General features: G+C 47.0%; 1 protein-coding gene across 5 annotated transcripts in view; it reads right to left on the reverse strand.

Annotated features, from left to right (window-relative positions):
* aff2 (AF4/FMR2 family, member 2) overlaps nucleotides 1–21,612 on the reverse strand; it is a 648,034-nt gene that overhangs the window by 173,605 nt on the left and 452,817 nt on the right. For all 5 annotated transcript variants that reach the window (XM_086001958.1, XM_086001950.1, XM_086001941.1 and 2 more), the window contains one exon: nucleotides 19,219–19,270. In XM_086001958.1, coding sequence (XP_085858084.1) covers nucleotides 19,219–19,270 — 52 coding nt within the window. The remainder of the gene's footprint in view (nucleotides 1–19,218; nucleotides 19,271–21,612) is intronic.

Below are 21,612 nucleotides of genomic sequence, written 5' to 3' on the forward strand. Positions count from 1 at the left end.
ATTCTGGTCGTGTGTTGTCTTCCCACAACGATAGCATTTTGTTGTACTTGAGGTAATTTGGTCCACCCCGAGTGCCGCCGCCTTTAGCTGCATTTCCGCCGTTCCTTTCGCTGCGGCTTCGTGCGATGCGGCTATAAGGACAGCCCTGTCAAGTATGAGGTCGTTCTCTTCGAGTAGTCGCTTTTGTGTCCCTTCCTTGGACAATCCGCATACGAACTTGTCTCGCAGTGCCTCTGCCAGATTCCCTCCGAACTGGCAGCATTTCGCTAGCCTACGCAGTTCGACCAAATATTCCGCGTTGCTTTCGTCTTTCCGTTGCGTTCTTGCATAGAATTTGAATCGTTCAGCCAACATCAACGGTGTGGGGTTCAAGTGGTCCTTCAGAACAGCCACAATCCCTTCGAAAGTCTGATCCGCCGGTTTAGCTGGTGCTAGTAGATGCTTCAAGAGCCCGTATGTCTTTGCGCCCATCGAGTTTAGCAATGTTATCGCTTTGTCGTCTTCCTCTATTTTGTTGGCTTCACAATAGATCTCGATGCATTCCACATACGTGGCCCAGTCTTCTATCTCAGAATTAAAATCGTTAATATTCCCTCGCTTAGGCATCTTCCTTTCCTTGGGAGCAGCACAAGTATTTCTTTAAATTCTTATTTATTATTTATTTATTTCTAAGATGGCGGTTTTTCCCGCGAAAATGACGGTTTCCCGCTCTTTCCTTCTCTCCCCGCCCCTTCAATGGCGGTCTCCCGCGTCTGTCGTCTTCTCCGCCTAATGGCGGCTTCCCGCGTTTCTTCCCTGGTGGGAGGGGTACGCTTTCCCCACAGCGGACAGGTTCAGCTGCTGGGCTGGCTTCCGCACAGCTCCCCTTACTCGGCTCTGTCTTTCTCTCCCGCTCGCATGGCTCTGCCGGCGCTGGGTACCCCGTTCACGGAGAACAGTTCAGCCGCTGGACTGGCTCTCGCGCAGTCTCTCTCCCCTTGCTCGGCTCTGTCTCTCTCTCCCCCACGTTCGGCTCTACCGGCGCTGGGTACCCCGTTGGTGGAGAACAGTTCAGCCGCTGGACTGGCTCTCGTGCAGCCTCCTTTGGTCGGCTCTGCCTCTCCCACACGCCCGGCTCCCGTTCGCCTCCCAGCCCTCACGCAGTCCGGTGCTTCCCTCCCCGGCTGCGGCTGAGTTTCTCTCTTCCCGCGCCTGCTCCCGGTCTCAGCGCTTCGTGGCTTCGGTCGCTGCCCGGCTTTTCCCGCCGATCGCGGTCCGGCTATCTCATGACGCCGTTGGACCCGCCTTCCTGACCAGCTCTGCTCCCCCTCGACCGTGGTCGAGTGCACAGCCCTTATCCTCCAGATTTCGTTACACCTTCCCCTACTCACAGTCTCTTCGGCCGCCTTGTTTCCTGCTGATCGGCTCACTCCGCACCGTGGTAGAAGGGTAGTCAGTGCCTGTTGCTGATGGAAGCTTTTGTTGCTAAAGTCTTCCTCCTTTCTATTGCTGCAGCCTCGTGTTTTCTTCCAGCAGAACGACGAGGGCGGTTGCCTCTCTTCGACGCTCTTTAGTTGCTTTGGTAGTCTTGCCGCAGGGTACGATCGGACTCGTCGCCACTGTAAAGTCTGTGGGTTGTACAGTTAATAACGACACAGACTTCAGGAATAACAAACAAACAGGTCTTTACTATTCGAAGGTCAGGGCGAATCTGCCCAAGGAGTCATGCCACAACACTTATATACCGGTGTGGTCACCGTCGGTATTACAGTATACAGAAGCCAAACAAGTAGTGCCACACCTAAAGTAGTTCTCTTAAAGGTGAACGGTTACATACAATAGTTCTCTTAAAGGTAGACGGGTACATACACTACAATCCTCCCTGCATCCACCCTGTCAAGCCCCCTCAGAATCTTATATGTTTCAATAAGATCCCCTCTCATTCTTCTAAACTCCAATGAGTATAGGCCCAACCTGCTCAACCTTTCTTCATACGTCAACCCCTTCATCACAGTGCAAAAGTGTTTCCAAAGGATCTGGATCAGCGCTTTGCATGTACAGGTGTGTGACAACACAGACAGATGAACATTATTGGCTAGCAATGATTTCAGCTGCAATATTGTCAATTGTAATTTCCAAACTCAAAATGAAGGAGTCAGCCATGGCTCAGTGGGCAGCGCTCTCGCCTCTGTGGATCAGAAGGTTGTGGGTTCAAGTCCCACTCCAGTAACATCAGCACAAAATCAAAGCTGACACTCTGGTGCCAGTGCTGAGGGAGCGCTGCACTGCCGGAGGTGCTGTCTTTTGGATGAGATGTTAAACCGAGGGCCCCGTCAGCCCTCTCAGGTAGAATATAAAAGATCCCAATGGCATTATTTACGAGAAGAGGCAGGGCAGTCCCGGCCAATATATATATCCATCAACCAGAATCGCTTAAAAAAAAATAGATTATCTGGTCATTTATCGCGTTGGCGTTTGTGGGATCTTGCTGTGTGCAATTTGGCTGCTGTGTTTCCTACAATACAACACTGGCTGCACTTTACAAAAAAGCACTTTGTCGGCCGAAAAGCGCCTTGGGATGTGTGGGGTCGAGAAAGGCGCTATATAAATGCAAGTTCTTTCTTTTATTTTAAGTCGAACTTTTTGGGACCCAGTTTTCAAAATGGCTGCGGCGACGTAAATTATATTCGGCGTTTTCCTTCTGCAGCTTTACTTTTGAGCAGTGGGCTATTTTCAGATGCTTCATTAATAATGAGGCAAGGGATCTATCACAGCTCCAAACTGCCAGTGAAGAAGAGGCAGGAAAAGAGCTCATTAATGTATTTCAGGGGGGTGGGGTGGGAATGAGCACTGCTACAAATAAGCCGCCTTTCCACTGTTTCTGTTACACCTGCTGAAAGCAGCTGTAAACATGCAGTCATTAAAAATTATATCATTCAAATTAAATCTGTCAGAAAATAAATGCAGATGCCATCCTCTATCAGAATCCACAGTGTTTTTTTTGCTTTTGTATTAGTGTTCAGTTCACTGGCATTTCTCCTGCAGGAATGCCCACCTTGAAGTAGCTCTGCTCTGCTCTGCTCTCCGACGGGATTTCCGTTTGCCTCTTTCACCCTGTTCACCTTCGTTGCTCTCTGTTTCCCTTCCCGTGCTTACATCTCTAACTTTGGCTCGTTCCGGCGAGAGGGCAATGACCTGAAACGTTAACTCTAGTTTCTCTCCCCCACACGGATGCTGCCCGACCCGCTGAGCGTTTCCAGCGTTTGCTGTTCTCTTCCAGAAGCTGTTGTCCGAACCTCAGTTTTGACAATGCGCCGATAGCTTTCCCGAGTGTCGATTTACCATTTACCCTTGGACAGGTTGGGTGATTGGGCAGACGCATGGCAGATGCAGTATAATGTGGATAAATGCGAGGTTATCCACTTTGGTGGCAAAAACAGGAAGGCGGATTATTATCTGAACGGCAATAGATTGGGAGAAGGGGAAGTGCAACGAGACCTGGGTGTCCTTGTGCACCAGTCGCTGAAGGTAAGCATGCAGGTGCAGCAGGCGGTTAAGAAGGCAAATAGTATGTTGGCCTTCACAGCGAGAGGATTCGAGTACAGGAACAAGGATGTCTTGCTGCAGTTGTACAGGGCCTTGGTGAGACCACACCTTGAGTATTGTGTGCAGTTTTGGACGCCTTATCTGAAGAAGGATGTTCTTGCCATGGAGGGAGTGCAGCGAAGATTCACCAGGCTGATACCTGGGATGGCAGGAATGACATATGAGGAGAGATTGGGTCGATTGGGCTTATATTCGCTGGAGTTTAGAAGATCTCATTGAAACTTATAAAATTCTACAGGACTAGACAGACCAGATGCAGGAAGGATGTTCCTGATGGCGGTGGAGCCCAGAACCAGGGGTCACAGTCTAAGGATAAGGGGTAAGCCATTTAGGACAGAGATGAGGAGGAATTTCTTCACCCAGAGAGTGGTGAACCTGTGGAATTCTCTACCACAGAAGGCAGTAGAGGCCAATTCATTAAATATATTCAAGAAGGAGTTAGATATATTTCTTAAGGCTAAAGGGATCAAGGGATATGGGGAGAAAGCAGGGACAGGGTACTGAATTTCGATGATCAGCCATGACCTCATTGAATGGCGGAGCAGCCTACTCCTGCTCCTATCTTCTATGTTTCTATGCAAGCAGAAACCGAGCGTGAACAAGTATTTGTAATTCAGAAGGCTTATCTCCTAAACCCCTTGTAAATTCAAATTTAACAGTCCCACAAAAACAAATGAAGAATGAACTTTCATTTATATCTGTGTATTTCGCGACCTCAGGACTTCCCAAAGCCACTGCCAATGAGCTACTTTTTGAAGTGTAGTCCCATTGATATGTAAGCACGTTAGTGCATCAGGAGCTCACCATCGTGTCCAGGCCAAGCTGCTGTCCGAGTGACTTATAGTAAAGTGGAGCTCTGACTGCGCAATATTTAAATTACAGTAATTAAGCCTGGTTGCTACTGGCAAATATTATTAGTCAGTTTTCAAGTAAGCAAGGTAAATATTTTCATAGAATTATATTGAATTTACAGCATAGAAACAGGCCATTTGGCCCAACTGGTCCATGCCGGTGTTTATGCTCCACACGAGCCTCCTCCCACCCCTCTTCATCTCACCCTATCAGCATATCCTTCTATTCCTTTCTCCCTCATGTGCTTATCTCGCTTCTGCTTAAAAGCATCAATGCTATTCGCCTCAACTACTCCTACTCCTGGTAGTGAGTTCCACATTCTCCCCACCCTCTGGGGAAAGAAGTTTCTCCGGAATTCCTTATTGAATTTCTTAGTAACTATCTATCTTACAGTTACGATCTCTTGTTATGACCACTGGTGACCAATTATGCAAATGTAAAAGGACTTAAATGAAAAACATACATCAATTTTGATTTTTTTTTTGGAATCACAGGCATAAACCACTAAAGAATGACTTTGCATCTCAATCGAAGATCACTCCCAGTGAATCAGTAACCCTATGCTCTGTGTGGGTGTGTTTTTCACAGATTGCATGTGAAGTTCTCTTGGATTTAACTTGGTGGCTTGATCCTTTGAGTTTCAATACGGGACAAGAGGATGGCTTTTCCCCACACAAAGACATGAAAGGGATTACACCTTAACGGCCCCGGGGAGAATAACTCTACGCTCACACCACGCTCCAATATTAGTTTGTTAAAAACCCAGCAACTTGCGGCGAGGAAGAGATACGGCGCGAGCTTCGACTCTCCACAAATTGCCAGACGACTTCCGCCGTTAGCCTCGACAAAACCAAAAAAACCTGCAACCTCACCGTGAGCCTCTCCATTGCAATTCATCGCGTATCAAGAAATTGACGGATTTACGTAGTTAATGCGAATTAATCTCGCCACAGCCACTTAGGGCTGGCAATTCATGTCGTAGGAACCCTGTTAATGATTTATGGTCCTGACATGACACTCAACCTTGGAGGAAAACTGTGGAGTCTCACTCCCGCAGGTTGTGAATTGTTCCTAGAGGGTTTTTTTTTTATTTTAAATTAATTTTTTTTCTTACCTTTCCTTTCTGTATCTTTACTCTCTCCCTTCATCCACTCTTTCTTTCCCTCTCTTTATTTCTCTTTCTGTCTCTAATTCCCCCTATTTCCTTCTCTGTCGATCGCTCTGTTTCTTTCTCTATCCTTTTGTTTCTTCGGTTAAGGAGATAGACCATTGGGCACGACGTTCACCAAGATCCCAGATGTCCCACGGCCCTGGCCACGCGCCGCTCTGAGCTGGCACAGCCAGGAATTTGTGGCACAAATATAGTGCAATCTGAAGAGTGAGGTAAGAAGTCCAAATAATGTCCCTGCTCCAGCAATTTCTGGGCCAAGAATGCAAGACACCTGATACTGCTCCAGCTGCTTTTATCACTCTGAAATAAATTTAAAAAAAACTAAAACAAGATCATTTTCTGTGAGTCTGAAATCCAAGATATGAAATTGTAAACAGACAAACTTTTGGGTTGTTTTAGGAATTTGCTTTAGGAAAGCCAACCCACCCCCATAGATCGCACATTTTCTAGTGCCATATTTTTGACGTGATCCTGCTTTGAAGGCACACCACACGTGGATGAACAATTACTTTACTGCGATACCTTCACTGAGGGGATCAGAAACACAGAAACACAGAAATCACACAGTGCAGATAGAGGCCATTTCGGCCCATCAAGCCTGCACCGACACATATCCCACCCGATCCCCGTAACCCCTACACCAACACATATCCCACCCTATCCCCGTAACCCCACGTATTTAATCCCCCTAACACTAAGGGTCAATTTATCATAGCCAATCAACCTAACCCGCACATCTTTGGACTGTGGGAGGAAACCGGAGCACCCGGAGTAAACCCACGCAAACACGGGGAGAATGTGCAAACTCCACACAGACAGTCGCCCGAGGCTGGATTCGAACCCGGGTCCCTGGCGCTGTGAGGCAACAGTGCTAACCACTATGCCACTGTGCTGCCCAATGTTTCGAAATGAAAGGCTGAATTCTATCAAGCTGTGTAAAAGTGATTGAGCGGTTAGATCTGGTTTTAGGTAGATTGCTATTTAAAAAAAGGAAACAGTCAAGAGGTGGCCAAACGTTGGCAGTGATTTCCTCTCACACTTTGTAACGATGAAACATTGAAGGTGGAGATAGACAGATTTTTGCAAGATAAGGGAGCGAAGGGTTATGGGGAGCGGACTGGGAAGTGGCTTTGAGCCCAAGATCAGCCATGATCTTATTGAATGGCGGAGCAGGCTCGAGGGGCCGAGTGGCCTACTCCTGCTCCTATTTCTTATGTTCTTATGAAACACACACGAATTGGCTCAATGACTAAATCTGCTGGTGTTTTCCCTACATTACAAGAGTGACTACACGTCAAAAAAAAGTACTTCATTGGCTGTAAAGCGCATTCGGACGTCCGGTGGTCGTGAAAGGTGCTATATTAATGCAAGTCTTTCTTTTTTTTTTGCTACACAACCTGTGCTGCCTCAGATATGGACCGTGGTTCCAGCTTATTGCAGAACCCATTGATCTGTGTACAGTCCATTTATCATTCATGAAAGAACTCAGTGATCTTCACAGTATATTATATGAAACAACTCATATCATCTGTCAACTGCAGTCTTATTTCTGTTTTCAACTCCATAGGGATTTTGTCTTTTTGATCCTTCTTGAATTAAAATGTTGCTAAGCAACACAGCCGGGAGGCATGCCGGCTCAATGCCTCTAAAAATGTAGTCTATCAAATCATTTTAACAGCCTGAAATCCTTACTGCAATTCAGAAAGCACTGTTTATTTCATGAAACTGCCAGACTGCTAGATAGGTTTTAGACAGTAGTTTACCTAAGAGCAATTAACCTGTCACATTTTAGATCTCTTGAATGACTAATATCAAGGGACATCCTTCCGCTAAATGAAGTTCAAGGTTGCTCAACCATCTCCTTTATTCAATCTTCACTTAGTTTGTACTGTAATGGTTTATCCTTTGATCACTAAATCTAACCCATCAGATAAAAAAAAAAGCCTCCCCAATCATCTCCACTGTTATCCCGCCACCTAAGTCAAATCTCCAATCTAGGAGAATACGTATCCAAGAAGATCTCATTCATTGCAAAAATCTCTGTGCCTTTTTATTACAGGAGCCATGATTTCTCACTGCTAAGTCTTTGCAGGCCTAAAGTCACGCTGTTGAAATCCGTTCCATCGGGTTTGTTTGTTTTTTTCGAACCCGAGATGATCAGCAAGTCGTGAAAAAGAAGGGAAGGGTCAATCCAAGTCTCCTTGTACCTAGCGCTGTTCGGAGCCAAGTGAAGAGCACATAGCTTTGATCAATTGACCTTTCTTTTCCATTTATATTCATGTGAGAGTTGAAGAGTAGCTAGCATATCTTTACAAGGATAAAAAAAATAAGAGGAAAGTGGAAATGGAGGAGAAACAGTGGGGAGTTAATACCTTGAAATATTGAAGGATATTGAGCGGGGGCCTGCAAGTGAAAAGCAGCAACGAGTTACACCACAAGGAAAGTATTCTACAATGCAATAGCCTCAGCATGTTTGAAACGTAGCTATCCTTGTAGGCCAAGTAGACTATTCCAGCACTATTACCAAAGGTAAAATAGAGATAAATGGTTAACTGCTGGCAAACGTTTTCGACTGATAATCGTCACTGCCAATCTGGCGTTGTGCCATGGTTTTAGTTTGATATTTTCTTTCGATCTTTAAGATTGAGAAATGTTATTGCTATTTGGGTCAGAGCCAAGCAAATGGAAAATAAAGTCAGCCTGTGTTCCACGGCAGTTTAATTTCTCAGAAACTGCACCGGACTGACTCATTTTTAAAGGTTCTAATTGCCTGCTTCTCATCTACATGCTGCCCCTCGGCAACATCATCTGAAAACGCGACGTCAGATGCCACATGCGCACTGAAGACACCCAGCTCTACCGCACCGCCGACTCTCTCAACCCCTTCACTGCCTCGTTATTGTCATGCTGTTTGGCCAACATCCAGTATGGAATGGTCGGAAATTTCCTTCAATTAAATATTGGGGAGACTGAAGTCATTGGGGTCGATTTTCCTGGAGCTGTCAGGCGGGGTTTCAGGCGTGTGGGGGGGGAAATCCCGAAATTGGGGGTCCCGACACCATTCCGCCCAAAACCCCGCCCCATGCAAGTTTCAGGGGCGGCGGGTACCCGCCCCGCACTGTGACCCGCTGAAACCAGGCGGGAAGGGATTAGTGCCAATTAATTGCCTGTTAACAAGTAGTTAACTGGCAGTTTTTAGCCTAATCCCTATTTTGAGGGGTTTCGTGTGGGATTTCCGATGGCTCCAAACCACACCAGGTTAGAGCAGGCGGGCCGTCGGGTTGAAGGACTTGGAGGGGTCGCGATGTCGGTGTTCAGGTGAGTGATGGGTGCATGAGTGCAAAGGTAAGTGTGTTTGGTGTGTCTAAAGAACTTTTACTTACCTGTACTTACCTTAACAGCCTTTCTTCCTGTAGCCGTCGGGAGCCCATCACTCAGCCGGCACTTAAAGCTGAACGGCTGTGATCTGTGAAAAGTGACAGCCTTCAGCTTTGAGTGCTGCTGAGAGTTCTAACTGAGTCTGTGCAGAAGGACTCATGTTAGAACTCAGACTGTCAGTGTTTGACAGCTTCAAACAGCTGTGAAACACTGATATTTCATCTGTCAAGAACTCTTGACAGATTAAATGTCAGTCTGTGACGTCACCTGTTGCCGGGTGGCCCTTAATTGGCCTGCTGAGCCCGCTGGGTGGGCTTAACAAGGTCAATCAAGGGGAAATCGCGCGGATTGGCCGGACGTCAAAGTAGGCGGGTCTAAAACCCGAAAGTTGTAGTCCCGCCTTCTTCCCAACAGCTTCAGGAAAATCGACCCCATTGTCTTCGGGCCCCCGCCACAAACTCCGCTCCCTGGCCGGCGACTCCATCCCTCTCCCTGGCCACTGTCTGAGGCTGAACTGGACCGTTCGCAACCTTGGCCACCTATTTGACCCCGGGCTGAATTTCCGACCCCATAGCCTCCCCTTTACCAAGGCAGCCTACTTCCAATATGGCCCGTCTCCACCCCCTGTCTCAGCTCGTCTGCTGCTGAAACCCTCATCCATGCACTTGTTATCTGTAGACTCTATTCCAACGCGCTGCTGGCTGACCTCCCACCCTCAGTAAACTTGAGCTCATCCAAATCTCTGCTGCCCGTGTCCGAACTCGCACCAAGTCCCATTCACCCATCATCCTTGTGCTCGCTGACCGTCAATGCCTCGATTTTAAAATTCTCATCCTTGTGTTCAAATCCCTCCATGGCCTTGCCTCCTCCCTATCTCTGCAACCTCCTCCAGCCCTACAACCCTCCGAGATCTTTGCACTCCTCCAATTCTGGCCTCTTGTGCATCCCCCATTTCTCTTGCTCCACCATTGGCGGCCATAGAAACATAGAAACATAGAAGATAGGAGCAGGAGTAGGCCATTCGGCCCTTCGAGCCTGCTCCGCCATTCAATGAGATCATGGCTGATCATCCAAATTCAGTACCCTGTCCCTGCCTTCTCCCCATATCCCTTGATCCCTTTAGCCTTAAGAAATATATCCAACTCTTTCTTGAATATACTTAATGAACTGGCCTCCACCGCCCTCTGTGGCAGAGAATTCCAGAGCCTTCAGCTTCCTTTCCAAACTTCTCCGCCTCTCCTTATTTAAGGAGGGATATACTTGCATTGGAGGCAGTTCAGAGAAGGTTCACGAGGTTGATTCCTGAGATGAAGGGGTTGTCTTATGAAAAAAGGTTGAGCAGGCTGGGCCTATACTCATTGGAGTTTAGAAGAATGAGAGGTGATCTTATTGAAACATATAAGATACTGAGGGAGCTCGACAGGGTAGATGCTGAGAGGATGCTTCCCCTCGTGGGGGAATCTAGAACTAGGGGGCATAGTTTCAGAATAAAGGGTCGCCCTTTTAAAACTGAGATGAGGAAGAATTTCTTCTTTCAGAGGGTCGTAAATCTTTGGAATTCTCTGCCCCAGAGAGCTGTGGAGGCTGGGTCATTGAATATATTTAAGGCGGAGATAGACAGATTTTTGAACAATAAGGGAGTGAAGGATTATGGGGAGCGGGCAGGGAAATGGAGCTGAGCCCAAGATCAGATCAGCCATGATCTCATTAAATGGCGGAGCAGGCTCGAGAGGCCAAATGGCCGACTCCTGCTCCTATTTCTTATTGTTCTTATGTTCTCTACTCTTATCAGCACCTTTAAGACGCTCCTTAAAACCTATCACTTTGACCAAGCTTTTGATCACCTGTTCTAATGTCTCCTCATGTGTCTCGGTGTCAAATCTTGTCGGGTAATGCTCCTGCGAAGCACCCTAGGACGTTCTTGCCATGTTGAAGACGCCGTATATGCAAGTTGTTCTTGACTAGCTCCCTCTGGGTGCTGCTGCATTTCACCCTTGTGCAATGATTGGATTAAAGTGTAAACTTTAATGCTCTCGTTTCCTTTGGGGGGGGGGGTTTGAGTTGAGAGGAGAATCGACTTCCTGCAATCACTTCCTTGTCTGACATGTTGATAAGAACTGTTCCTCGTCTTGTGTAGAACTGTGTGGTGTGCCCTCCACCTGGACTCACTCAGTGGGAGTAACCTGACCCCAAAACCCGAGCACTCAAGGGTGGGACACTTATTTTTTTTCTCAGGCATTCTATTGATTAACACTCACCCTTAAATAGCACTGAGGACGTAGATCACTACAGTGGCACCGCGCCCAATCAATATTTAATTAATCAAGTACATGTGTCTCTTAATTTGTTTGCTGTGGTGAACCATTTACTGGTAGCAGTTGATTTCTTTTCCACCTGGATCATCACTTTGGCCACTTGTGTTTGATCAGTTACTCCGGTCAGTTGTAGAGCTTTGCACTTCGTCCCTCTATGAAGTCACCGACATAGCAGAATGCCACAAATGTTCCAATTTACTAATGGAGAATAAAGCGCGCTGGCCCATTCTTCGCTTTCATCGAGCCTTTGCAACCTTGGTGCAGATGATGCAATACAGTATTTAAAATGATATAAATGTTTCAATTTGTCGTCATTTAAGTTAACAAACAGAAAATCAAGCACTGCAGGCCCATCATTCACTGACTGGCACTCCTTGCTAGTGCCACCCCTTGCTGAAAATGCTCACTAAGGGGATCAGCCCTATAATTCACCCAGGTGTAATCTGCCTCTATTCTACTATCAGGGACAACTCTTTTTTTGAGCCAGCAGCTTACTTTAACGCAACGAAACATTGAAAGAAATTGATTCTCAGGATGTGGGCAGCGCTGGCGTAAGTGGAATTTATTGCTCATCCCTACAAAGCGAGCAGCTGGCTCGGCAAGTTCAGTTCAATATTGGGAAGTCCGAAGCCATTGTCTTCGGCCCCCGCCACAAACTCCATTCCCTAGCCGCCAACTCCATCCCTCTCCCTGGTCAAGAGGCAACCAGGTTAGTGTGGGACTGGAGTCACCTTGAGGCCAGACCGGGTAAGGACGACGGGCTTCCTTCCCTACAAGACTTTAGTGAACCAGTTCGATTCTTACAACAATCTGACAGCATTGTGGTCGCTTTTACTGACACCAGCTTTTCTTTTTGTTTTCCAGTTTTTTTAAAAAACTGATTTGAAATTTTCAAACTGTCACGGTGGGATTTGAACTCACGTTCTCGCTGGATCATTCAGCCAGGCCCTCTGGATAACCAGTCCAGTAACATAAACACTACACGACCGTACTCAAAGGGCTTCACAGAGGGCGGACTGGACACTGAGCCACAGATGGTTAGGGGAGGTGTACAAAAGGTTTCGAAGAGGCTTGTGAAGACGGGGAGAGATGTCGCAAGGCGGAGGGGCTTTGGCTAAACCAGAGAACAGGCTCTGATACGGATAACGGAGTCATAGAGTCATAGAAGATAGGAGCAGGAGTAGGCCATTCGGCCTCTTGAGCCTGCTCCGCCATTCAATGAGATCATGGCTGATCATCCAAATTCAGTACCCTGTCCCTGCCTTCTCCCCATATCCCTTGATCCCTTTAGCCTTAAGAAATATATCTAACTCCTTCTTGAATATATTTAATGAATTGGCCTCCATTGCCTTCTGTGGTAGAGAATTCCACAGGTTCACCACTCTCTGGGTGAAGAAATTCCTCCTCATCTCAGTCCTAAATTGCTCACCCTTTATCCTTAGACTGTGACCCCTGGTTCTGGACTCCCCGGCCATCGGGAACATCCTTCCAGCATCTAGTCTGTCTAGTCCTGTTAGAATTTTATAAGTTTCAATGAGATCCCCTCTCATTCTTCTAAACTCTAGCGAATAAAAGCCCAATCGACCCAATCTCTCCTCATACGTCATTCCTGCCATCCCAGGTATCAGCCTGGTGAATCATCGCTGAACTCTCTCCATGGCAAGAACATCCTTCCTCAGATAAGGTGACCAGGAGGGAGGAGATTGGTCCAGACTCAGAGAGCAGAGGGTGCAAGCTGAGATGTAGGGGTGGAGGCAGTGGCTATGGAGGGATTTGTAAACCTGGGTGAATTATAGGGCTGACTCCCTTAGTGAGCGTTTCCAGCAAGGGGTGGCACTAGCAAGGAGTGCTAGTCAGGGAATGATGGGCCTGCAGTGCTTTATTTTCTGTTTGTTATCTTAAATGACGACAAATTGAAACATTTATATCATTTTAAATACTGTACTGCATCATCTGCACCAAGTTGATATATCACACTTTGATCATGCTATGTGAGTATGACCAAGTACTTATGATATCTTAAAAGTTGAGGATGGCGATAAAGCTCTCCACCACTGGGAGTTTTGCTCACCTCATGTCTGGGTCTGTTGTAGACTAATTGATAGAGATTGATCGTTGTGATTAATTAACAACTCCATTTTCGTTGTATCGCCAGGATGGAGAAAGTGAACTCGGTGGACCGTGATGTTTATTCCTCTGTTCTTAGTTTGAAGAAGCTACTTGCTTTTCACTCTAAATCGACCATAAGATAACCCTACTATGTGTAAACACACACACACCCACAGAAAGGAGCACTACAAAGCAATGAGAATCTAACATTGCGAGCCAGGAGTGTAAACATACCAGAATGCACTCAAACCAAAACTGTGCCAACATTAAGGCAACAAGACTTATAATCACTGCTTTTATGTTGAGTATAATGGGGTCAGTTCCCGATGTGCAGGTCTTGGGAAGACAGCAGTAATGCCGAGATAATCTTGGCAGCATTATTGGCCCAGAAATTAGGGTCTCCACAGGTGAGTACGCACGGGGTACTCACCCGTAAGCCCAATGGAAGCGACGGTTTCGTGCATGCACTGCGCATGCGCGGGAAACCGGCACTTCCGTTCCCCTGAAAGAAGGGGTTAAGAGGTGGAACACGGGAGAGGCAGCGCGTGCACATTGAACTTACGTTTTTTTTCCAGGTTTCTCCGGGAAGGTAAGTCTCCAGAAGTTAGACATGTAAAAAGCAGTCGCAAGGCCTGCTTTTAACAAGGTAAGTGGTGAATTAATTAAAATTAAAACATTTTTTCCACAGGTTTATTTATGTTTTTATTCATTGATGAGATGTGGGCGTTGCTGGCTAGGCCTGCATTTAGTGCCCATCCTTAATTGCCCTTGAGAAGATGGTGGTGAGCCGCCTTCTTGAACCGCTGCAGTCCATATGGTGTAGGTACACCCACAATGCTGTTAGGAAGGGAGTTCCAGGATTTTGGCCCAGCGACAGTGAAGGAACGGCGATACAGGTCCAAGTCAGGATGGTGTGTGGCTTGGAGGGGAACTTGTAGGTGGTGATGTTCCCATGCGGCTGCTGCCCTTGTCCTTCTAAGTGGTAGAGATCGCAGGTTTGGAAGGTGCTGTTGAAGGAGCTTTGGCGAGTTGCTGCAGTGCAAAATGTAGATGGTACACACTGCAGCCACAGTGCGCCGGTGGTGGAGGGAGTGAATGTTGAAGGTGGTGGATGGAGTGCCAATCAAGCGGGCTGCTTTATCCTGAATGGTGTCGAGCTTCTTGAGTGTTGTTGGAGCTGCACTCATCCAGGCAAGTGGAGAGTATTCCATCACACTCCTGACTTGTGCCTTGTAGATGGTGGAAAGGCTTTGGGGAGTCAGGAGGTGAGACACTCGCCACAGAATTCCCAGCCTCTGGCCTGCTCTTGTAGCCACAGTATTTATATGGCTGGTCCAGTTCAGTTTCTGATCAATGGTAACCCCCAGGATGTTGATAGTGGGGGATTCAGCAATGGTAATGCCATTGAATGTCAAGGGGAGATGGTTAGAGTCTCGCTTGTTGGAGATGGTCATTGCCTGGCACTTGTGTGGTGCGAATGTTACTTGCCACTTGTCAGCCCAAGTCTGAATGTTGTCCAGGTCTTGCTGCATATGGACACGGACTGCGTCAGTATCTGACGAGTCTCGAATGGTGCTGAACAGTGTGCAATCATCAGCAAACATCCCCACTTCTGACCTTATGATGGAGGGAAGGTCATTGATGAAACAGCTGAAGATGGTTGGGCCTAGGACACTGCCCTGAGGAACTCCTGCAGTGATGTCATGTGATTGAGATGAATGACCTCCAACAACCACAGCCAACTTCCTTTGTGCTAGGTATGATTCCAACCAATGGAGAGTTTTCCCTTTGATTCCCATTGACTTCAGTTTTGCTAGGGCTCCTTGATGCCACACTCAATCAAATGCTGCCTTGATGTCAAGGGCAGTCACTCTCACCTCACCTCTTGAGTTCAGCTCTTTTGTCCATGTTTGGACCAAGGCTGTATTGAGGTCAGGAGCTGAGTGGCCCTGGCGGAACCCAAACTGGGCGTCAGTTAGCAGGTTATTGCTGAGTAAGTGCCGCTTGATAGCACTGTCGACGACACCTTCCATCACTTTGCTGATGATTGAGAGTAGACTGATGGGACGGTAATTGGCCGGGTCGGATTTGGCCTGCTTTTTGTAGACAGGACATACTTTGGCAATTTTCCACATTGCCGGGTAGATGCCAGTGTTGTAGCTGTAGTGGAACAGCTTGGCTAGGGGCGCAGCTAGTTCTGGAGCACAAGTCTTCAGTACTATTGCCGGAATGTTGTCAGGGCCCATAGCCTTTGCAGTATCCAGTGTCTTCAGCCGTTTCTTGACATCACGTGGAGTGAATTGAATGGGCTGAAGACTGGCATCTGTGATGCTGGGGACCTCAGGAGGAGGCCGAGATGGATCATCAACTCGGCACTTCTGGCTGAAGATAGTTGCAAATGCTTCAGCCTTGTCTTTTGCACTCACGTGCTGGGCTCCACCATCATTGAGGATGGGGATATTTTTGGAGCCTCCTCCTCCTGTTAACTGTTTAATTGTCCACCACCACTCACGACTGGATGTGGCAGGACTGCAGAGCTTTGATTTGATCCGATGGTTGTGAGGTCGCTTAGCTCTGTCTATCGCATGTTGCTTCCGTTGTTTGGCATGCAAGTAGTCCTGTGTTGTAGCCTCAGCAGGTTGACACCTCATTTTTCGGTATGCCTGGTGCTGTTCCCGGCATGCTCTCCTGCACTCTTTGTTAAACCAGGGTTGATCTCCCGCGGGAAGCCTCCGACCCGAATTTCTGGACCAATAAAGATGGTAGGCGGGAAAGAAGCCTGTTTGTTTAATTATTGAGTATCCCTTGCCCGCCAGCCTTAGAGGGTCTTGTGAGTTTGCATTGGTGTTGCTAACAGTTGTGCAAGACACACATGCATTGGAAGCTGGCTGCACTGGTGCAAAACTAAACACAGCATAAATGATATATTGTAAGAACATTAGTTTTAATGCTTTTTCCAAGAGGTCCCATTGCAACTGGGCAGTTATAACTAGTCCCTTCAAGGAGCACTGAGCTCAGGTGCTGACTTGGGTGTAACATTGGTGGGCAAGATTAAGGCGTTGGTGGGCAAGACTAAGGCGTTGGTGGGCAAGGCTAAGGTGTTGCCAGGCCCAACGCCATAGACGCTTGGGTAATAAGTGTCCACCGGAAGAAACATAGAAACAGGAACAGGCCATTCAGCCCCTCGAGCCTGTTCCGCCATTCAATTAGATCCTGGCTGATCTGTATCTTAACTCCATTTACCCGCCTTGGTTCTGTAACCCTTAACACCCTGGCCTAATAAAAATCTATCCGTCTCAGTTTTGAAGTTTTCAATTGACCCCACCCCCAGCCTCAACAGCTTTTTGAGGGAGAGAGTTCCAGATTTCCACCACCCTTTGTGTCAAGAAGTGCTTCCTGACATCACCCCTCAATGGCCTGGCTCTAATTTTAAGTTCTGGACTCCCCCCCCTCCCCATCAGAGGAAATAGTTTCTGTAATCATCTTAAACACCTTAGATCACCCCTGTGAACCTGTGGAATTCTCTGCCGCAGAGGGCGGTGGAGGCCAGTTCATTAAATATATTCAAAAAAGAGTTGGATATATTTCTTAAGGCTAAAGGGATCAAGGGATATGGGGAGAAGGCAGGGACAGGGTATTGAATTTGGATGATCAGCCATGATCTCATTGAATGGCGGAGCAGGCTCGAAGGGCCGAATGGCCTACTCCTGCTCCTATCTTCTATGTTTCTATGTTAATCTTCTATACTCGAGGGAATACGAGCCTAGTCTATGCAACCTATCCTCGGAATTTAATGCTTTCAGCACCCCTACCTGAGCTGTGGTGCCCAGCAATGTTTCCTGTAAGCTGTGCAGCCGCATGGCCGAGCAGCGCTCCAGGGGTCGCGCGCAGCCGGCTGTTCAATAGACAAACCGCAGGTGTGCGGTATTTTGAACGGGCTGCGCAGCCCCTTAAAAAAAGGGAACACAGTTGCCCAGGACTGAAAACAGTGTGGGTTAATCATGGGGCCAGTATGTGTCAAAGTGTCACCGTGCTGATGGCTTGTGGCAAGATGAATGTGTCTTTTGTGCTGCAAGTTCACTTTCAAATTATCTTGTCATGTACATGAGATGACTTGACATTGTCAAATACATCAACACATAACCAGCGTGGATATATACGCGGAGGTGCCTCATAACGATAATGAGGACTCACCTCTAATGGGGGGGTCAATAATGACACGTACAAAACACTGGAGTTGGAACCTCGGGGACGAAAAGAATGTGCAGTAACCACGGTCCGTGTTATCTGTCAGATATGTGGAGCAGAGATAAACCCCTGGCATCTTGCTGAGGCATGACCCATTATTGCTCGAAGCTTAATTGGAGACTCCTTCTAAAATCCGAGTCCGAACGTAAACATTGAAATATGCCGCTCCCAATAGGAGAACCCAAAAGACTATCGGCAGCTGCGGCATTAGATCAAATCAATCAAAGACAATTTACGGTGTCAGAGTTGCAGAGTTCAGACGCCACAATGTTTAGATAGCAATGTGCTGTCTCTTTTAACTCAAACTCTTAAGGAATCTAATGTAAACTTCATATGCACGGGGAAAAACAACGTGTCACACTGCTCGTTAAAAGGCGAATAAAACTTCCTTGTTGTCAAGTCCAATCATTTTCTAGATAGGAGATTAGCTGAGGACGCCTTTTCCATGCGCGTCCATACACTAGTGGTTCTGTGCCCACAGCTTTTTCCTGTTCGGCTAATGGCATGGCACATATACATTTAGAAAGGGGACGCTTAAAGGTTTCCTTCAGTTGCCACATTCATTAAAGCGAGAGGAAGCCAGCAAGATCGACGTGAATTACAGTAAATTGTAAGAACAGATGCTGACTATAATTAAATTGATTTATTGTCCTCCTCAGATCTTCAAAGCTGGCAGTTATCTCCAATTTACCTTGGGAATGGTATCTCTTTTCAAACTCTGAAATATCTGAGGCCCTCCAAGTGAAATATGTGTGACCCTCAAATATGTATTCGATTGATATTTATTGGACACTCTTTCGAGATGATGCATTGTGAGCCAGTTGTGTTGAGCACAGTCATGCGTTTCTGTGTTCATTTGTATTAAGGTCACTGGACAAAGCTTTTTACCCAGACAACAGTTACAAAGCAGCGAGCATCAATAACAGCTTCTAAGTAATAAATGAAAATTGATTCCAGACCTACCCTTTGATTTCCTATCATTTGCGGCTCTACACTAACTCGCAAATAAATAAAAGAGGAATGTGCATTTAATAGGGTTGCTGTAGCCATTGTAAATGTCATGTACAATAAAACCTAACGTTCTAGCTTGCGCATAGATAGCAAGGTATACCTTCTGTGCTTCGCTCTGCTTAATTATACATAGTTAAGCCACTGGGTGACATTTCCCCTCATTTTATGATGAAAAAGGTTAAGTGGCTTTATTTTTGTAGAATTTAACAACCGCCAATTAAAATGGAAGATTCTGTAAAACCAGGAATCATCCCCAGGAATTATTGCAAGCCAGGAGATCGGGACATACCTGGAATACTGCTCCTCTCACACTTCTCAAGCAGCTACATTTCCAACTAAATAGGTTAGGGGAGGACCAGGGGGTCACAATTTTAAGTTGTACAAGGCCTGATCTAGGTTCGATGTCAGGAGGTGGTTCTTCTCCCATCTCTCCTTATGTGGCTCAGTGTCAAATTTCTGTCTGATAATCGCCCCTGGGAAACGTCTTGGGACATTTTTCTACGTTAAAGGTGTGGTATAAACGCGAGGTGTCGTTGTTGTTGCGTTTACCTGTTCACTGTCATCCTCGTCACTGCTGAGCTTCAGGTCGTCCTCCAGCATGCTGCAAGATAAAAATGACCGATCAGCGATCGTGCGTGAAAATTGTCACTCAGACTACAGCGCAGAAGGAGGCCGTTTGGCCCATCGTGCCTGTGCCGGCTCTTTGAAAGAGCTATCCAATTAGCCCCACTCCCCCGTTCTTTCCCCATTGCCCCTGCAAATGTTTCCCCTTCAAGTATTTATCAAATTCCCTATTGAAAGTTACTATTAGAAACATAGAAGATAGGAGCAGGAGTAGGCCATTCGGCCCCTCGAGCCTGTTCCGCCATTTAATGAGATCATGGCTGATCATCCAAATTCAGTACCCTGTCCCTGCTTTCTCCCCATATCACTTGATCCCTTTAGCCTTAAGAAATATATCCAACTCCTTCTTGAATATATTTAATGAATTGGCCTCCACTGCCTTGTGTGGTAGAGAATTCCACAGGTTCACCACTCTCTGGGTGAAGAAATTCCTCCTCATCTCAGTCCTAAATGGCTTACCCCTTACCCTTAGACTGTGACCCCTGTTTCTGGACTCCCCGACCATCGGGAACAGCTTTCCTGCATCTAGTCTGTCTGGTCCTGTTAGAATTTTATAAGTTTCAATGAGATCCCCTCTCATTCTTCTAAATGAATCCACACTTTCAAGGCAGTGCTTTCCAGATCATGACAACTCGCTGCGTTAAGAAAAATCTCCTCATCTCCCCACTGGTATTTTGCCAAGCACCTTCAATCTGTGTCCTCTGGTTACCACAGATGAGGGCCAAAGACCGCAAGTCACTGGGCCCCAAACACGTAGAGGTAGACAAGTAACTTATTCCTGATCAGTTGTGTACAGTTGCTGCATTCGATGGTTCAATCACCTCAAAGTATATCGGCCCATCGTGATCTTCTGCACCAGAACTCAGAATCCCAGGTTGCAGTAACCCCGCTGTTCGTAGCCACAGAGCAAGGGAAGAACCCTTGAGTGTACAAGATTAAGGGGTGTTATAACTGAGGTATGTAAGATGATTTAAAGAAGTTGATAAGGTAGATAGAGAGAACATAAGAACATAAATAGGAGGCCATTCGGCCCCTCGAGCCTGCTCCGCCATTCAATAAGATCATGGCTGATCTTCTACCCCAATTCCACCTTCCCGCACTATCCCCATATCCCTCGATTCTCTTAGTATCCAAAAATCTACCGATCTCTGTCTTGAATATACTCAACGACTGAGCCTCCACAGCCCTCTGGGGTAGAGAATTCCAAAGATTCACCACCCTCTGAGTGAAGAAATTCCTCCTCATTTCAGTCCTAAATGGCTGACCCCATTTTCCAGAAACTATTTCCTCTGGTGTGGGAATCCAGAACAAGAGGGGATAATCTTAAAATTAGGGGGGATGTCAGGAAGCACTTCTTCACACACAGGGTACTGGAAATCTGGAACTCTCTCCCCCAAATATGCTGGGGGGTTCAATTGAAAATTTCAAAGCTGAGATTGATAGATCTTTATTAGGTAAGGGTATCAAGGGATATGGAACCAAGACGGGTGAATGGAGTTGAGATACAGATTAGCCATGATATCATTTAATGGCAGAACAGCCTTGAGGGGCTGAATGGCCTCCTCCTGTTCCTTTGTTCCTGCCCAAGAAGGAACAGACTGAACCGGGAATGCTTGCATTGAAAAGTTGACGAGCTGATGATGAAGGTTTAGGGGGAGAAATTGGCCTCCTTTGCGCCTCCTGTTAGTGCCTCCGGGGGGCGATTATGGGGGGCTAAGGGCTTAGTGACCAGGCACGGCGAAATTACTGACGCCCGCGAACTTCCATGGCGAGTAAAACTTACCGCCTCGATCTCCTGCACCCTGGAGATTCTGACGTCATCCGGTGCGCGGCGCCCCGTTAGCGCCCCGGATGTAAAATCCGCCTCCGCCCCCTGCAGCATCACCGAGCGTCAACAACGGCAGCTGCAGGAGGCCTTGTCACCTCGGCCGGCCGCTTGGGGAGCGCTAATTAAAGGCAGGGGTGGTTGACGTAAGAAAACTACTAGGTACTTGGTCTAAGCGTTAAACAAAGCTTTAATCAACTGTTTTACAACATGGAGGTCTAGTTGTGTCCTTCACTGGTTCCTGTTAAGAATGTCCTGCTCAAGCTGGGCCCGTGCCCGAGTATTTATACTCTCCATGGACAGCGCCACCCGCAGGCCGTTCAGTATTATTTCATAAGTCTTTCTTTCATGAATGACTGATTCATGTCAGTAGTCAGGTAGGCCAAAATTTAATAATGTCCCCAATGTGCTGTATTTCAATTTTTTTGTACCCCGCGGTTGATTAGCCCTGCGCTTTCTCAGAGTGCTTGGGGCTGCTATGCACGTATCGCCTT

This window comes from Somniosus microcephalus, chromosome 1, assembly GCF_052327205.1.
Source record: "Somniosus microcephalus isolate GS21.2 chromosome 1, FLI_Smic_1.0, whole genome shotgun sequence".
Taxonomy (NCBI): domain Eukaryota; kingdom Metazoa; phylum Chordata; class Chondrichthyes; order Squaliformes; family Somniosidae; genus Somniosus; species Somniosus microcephalus.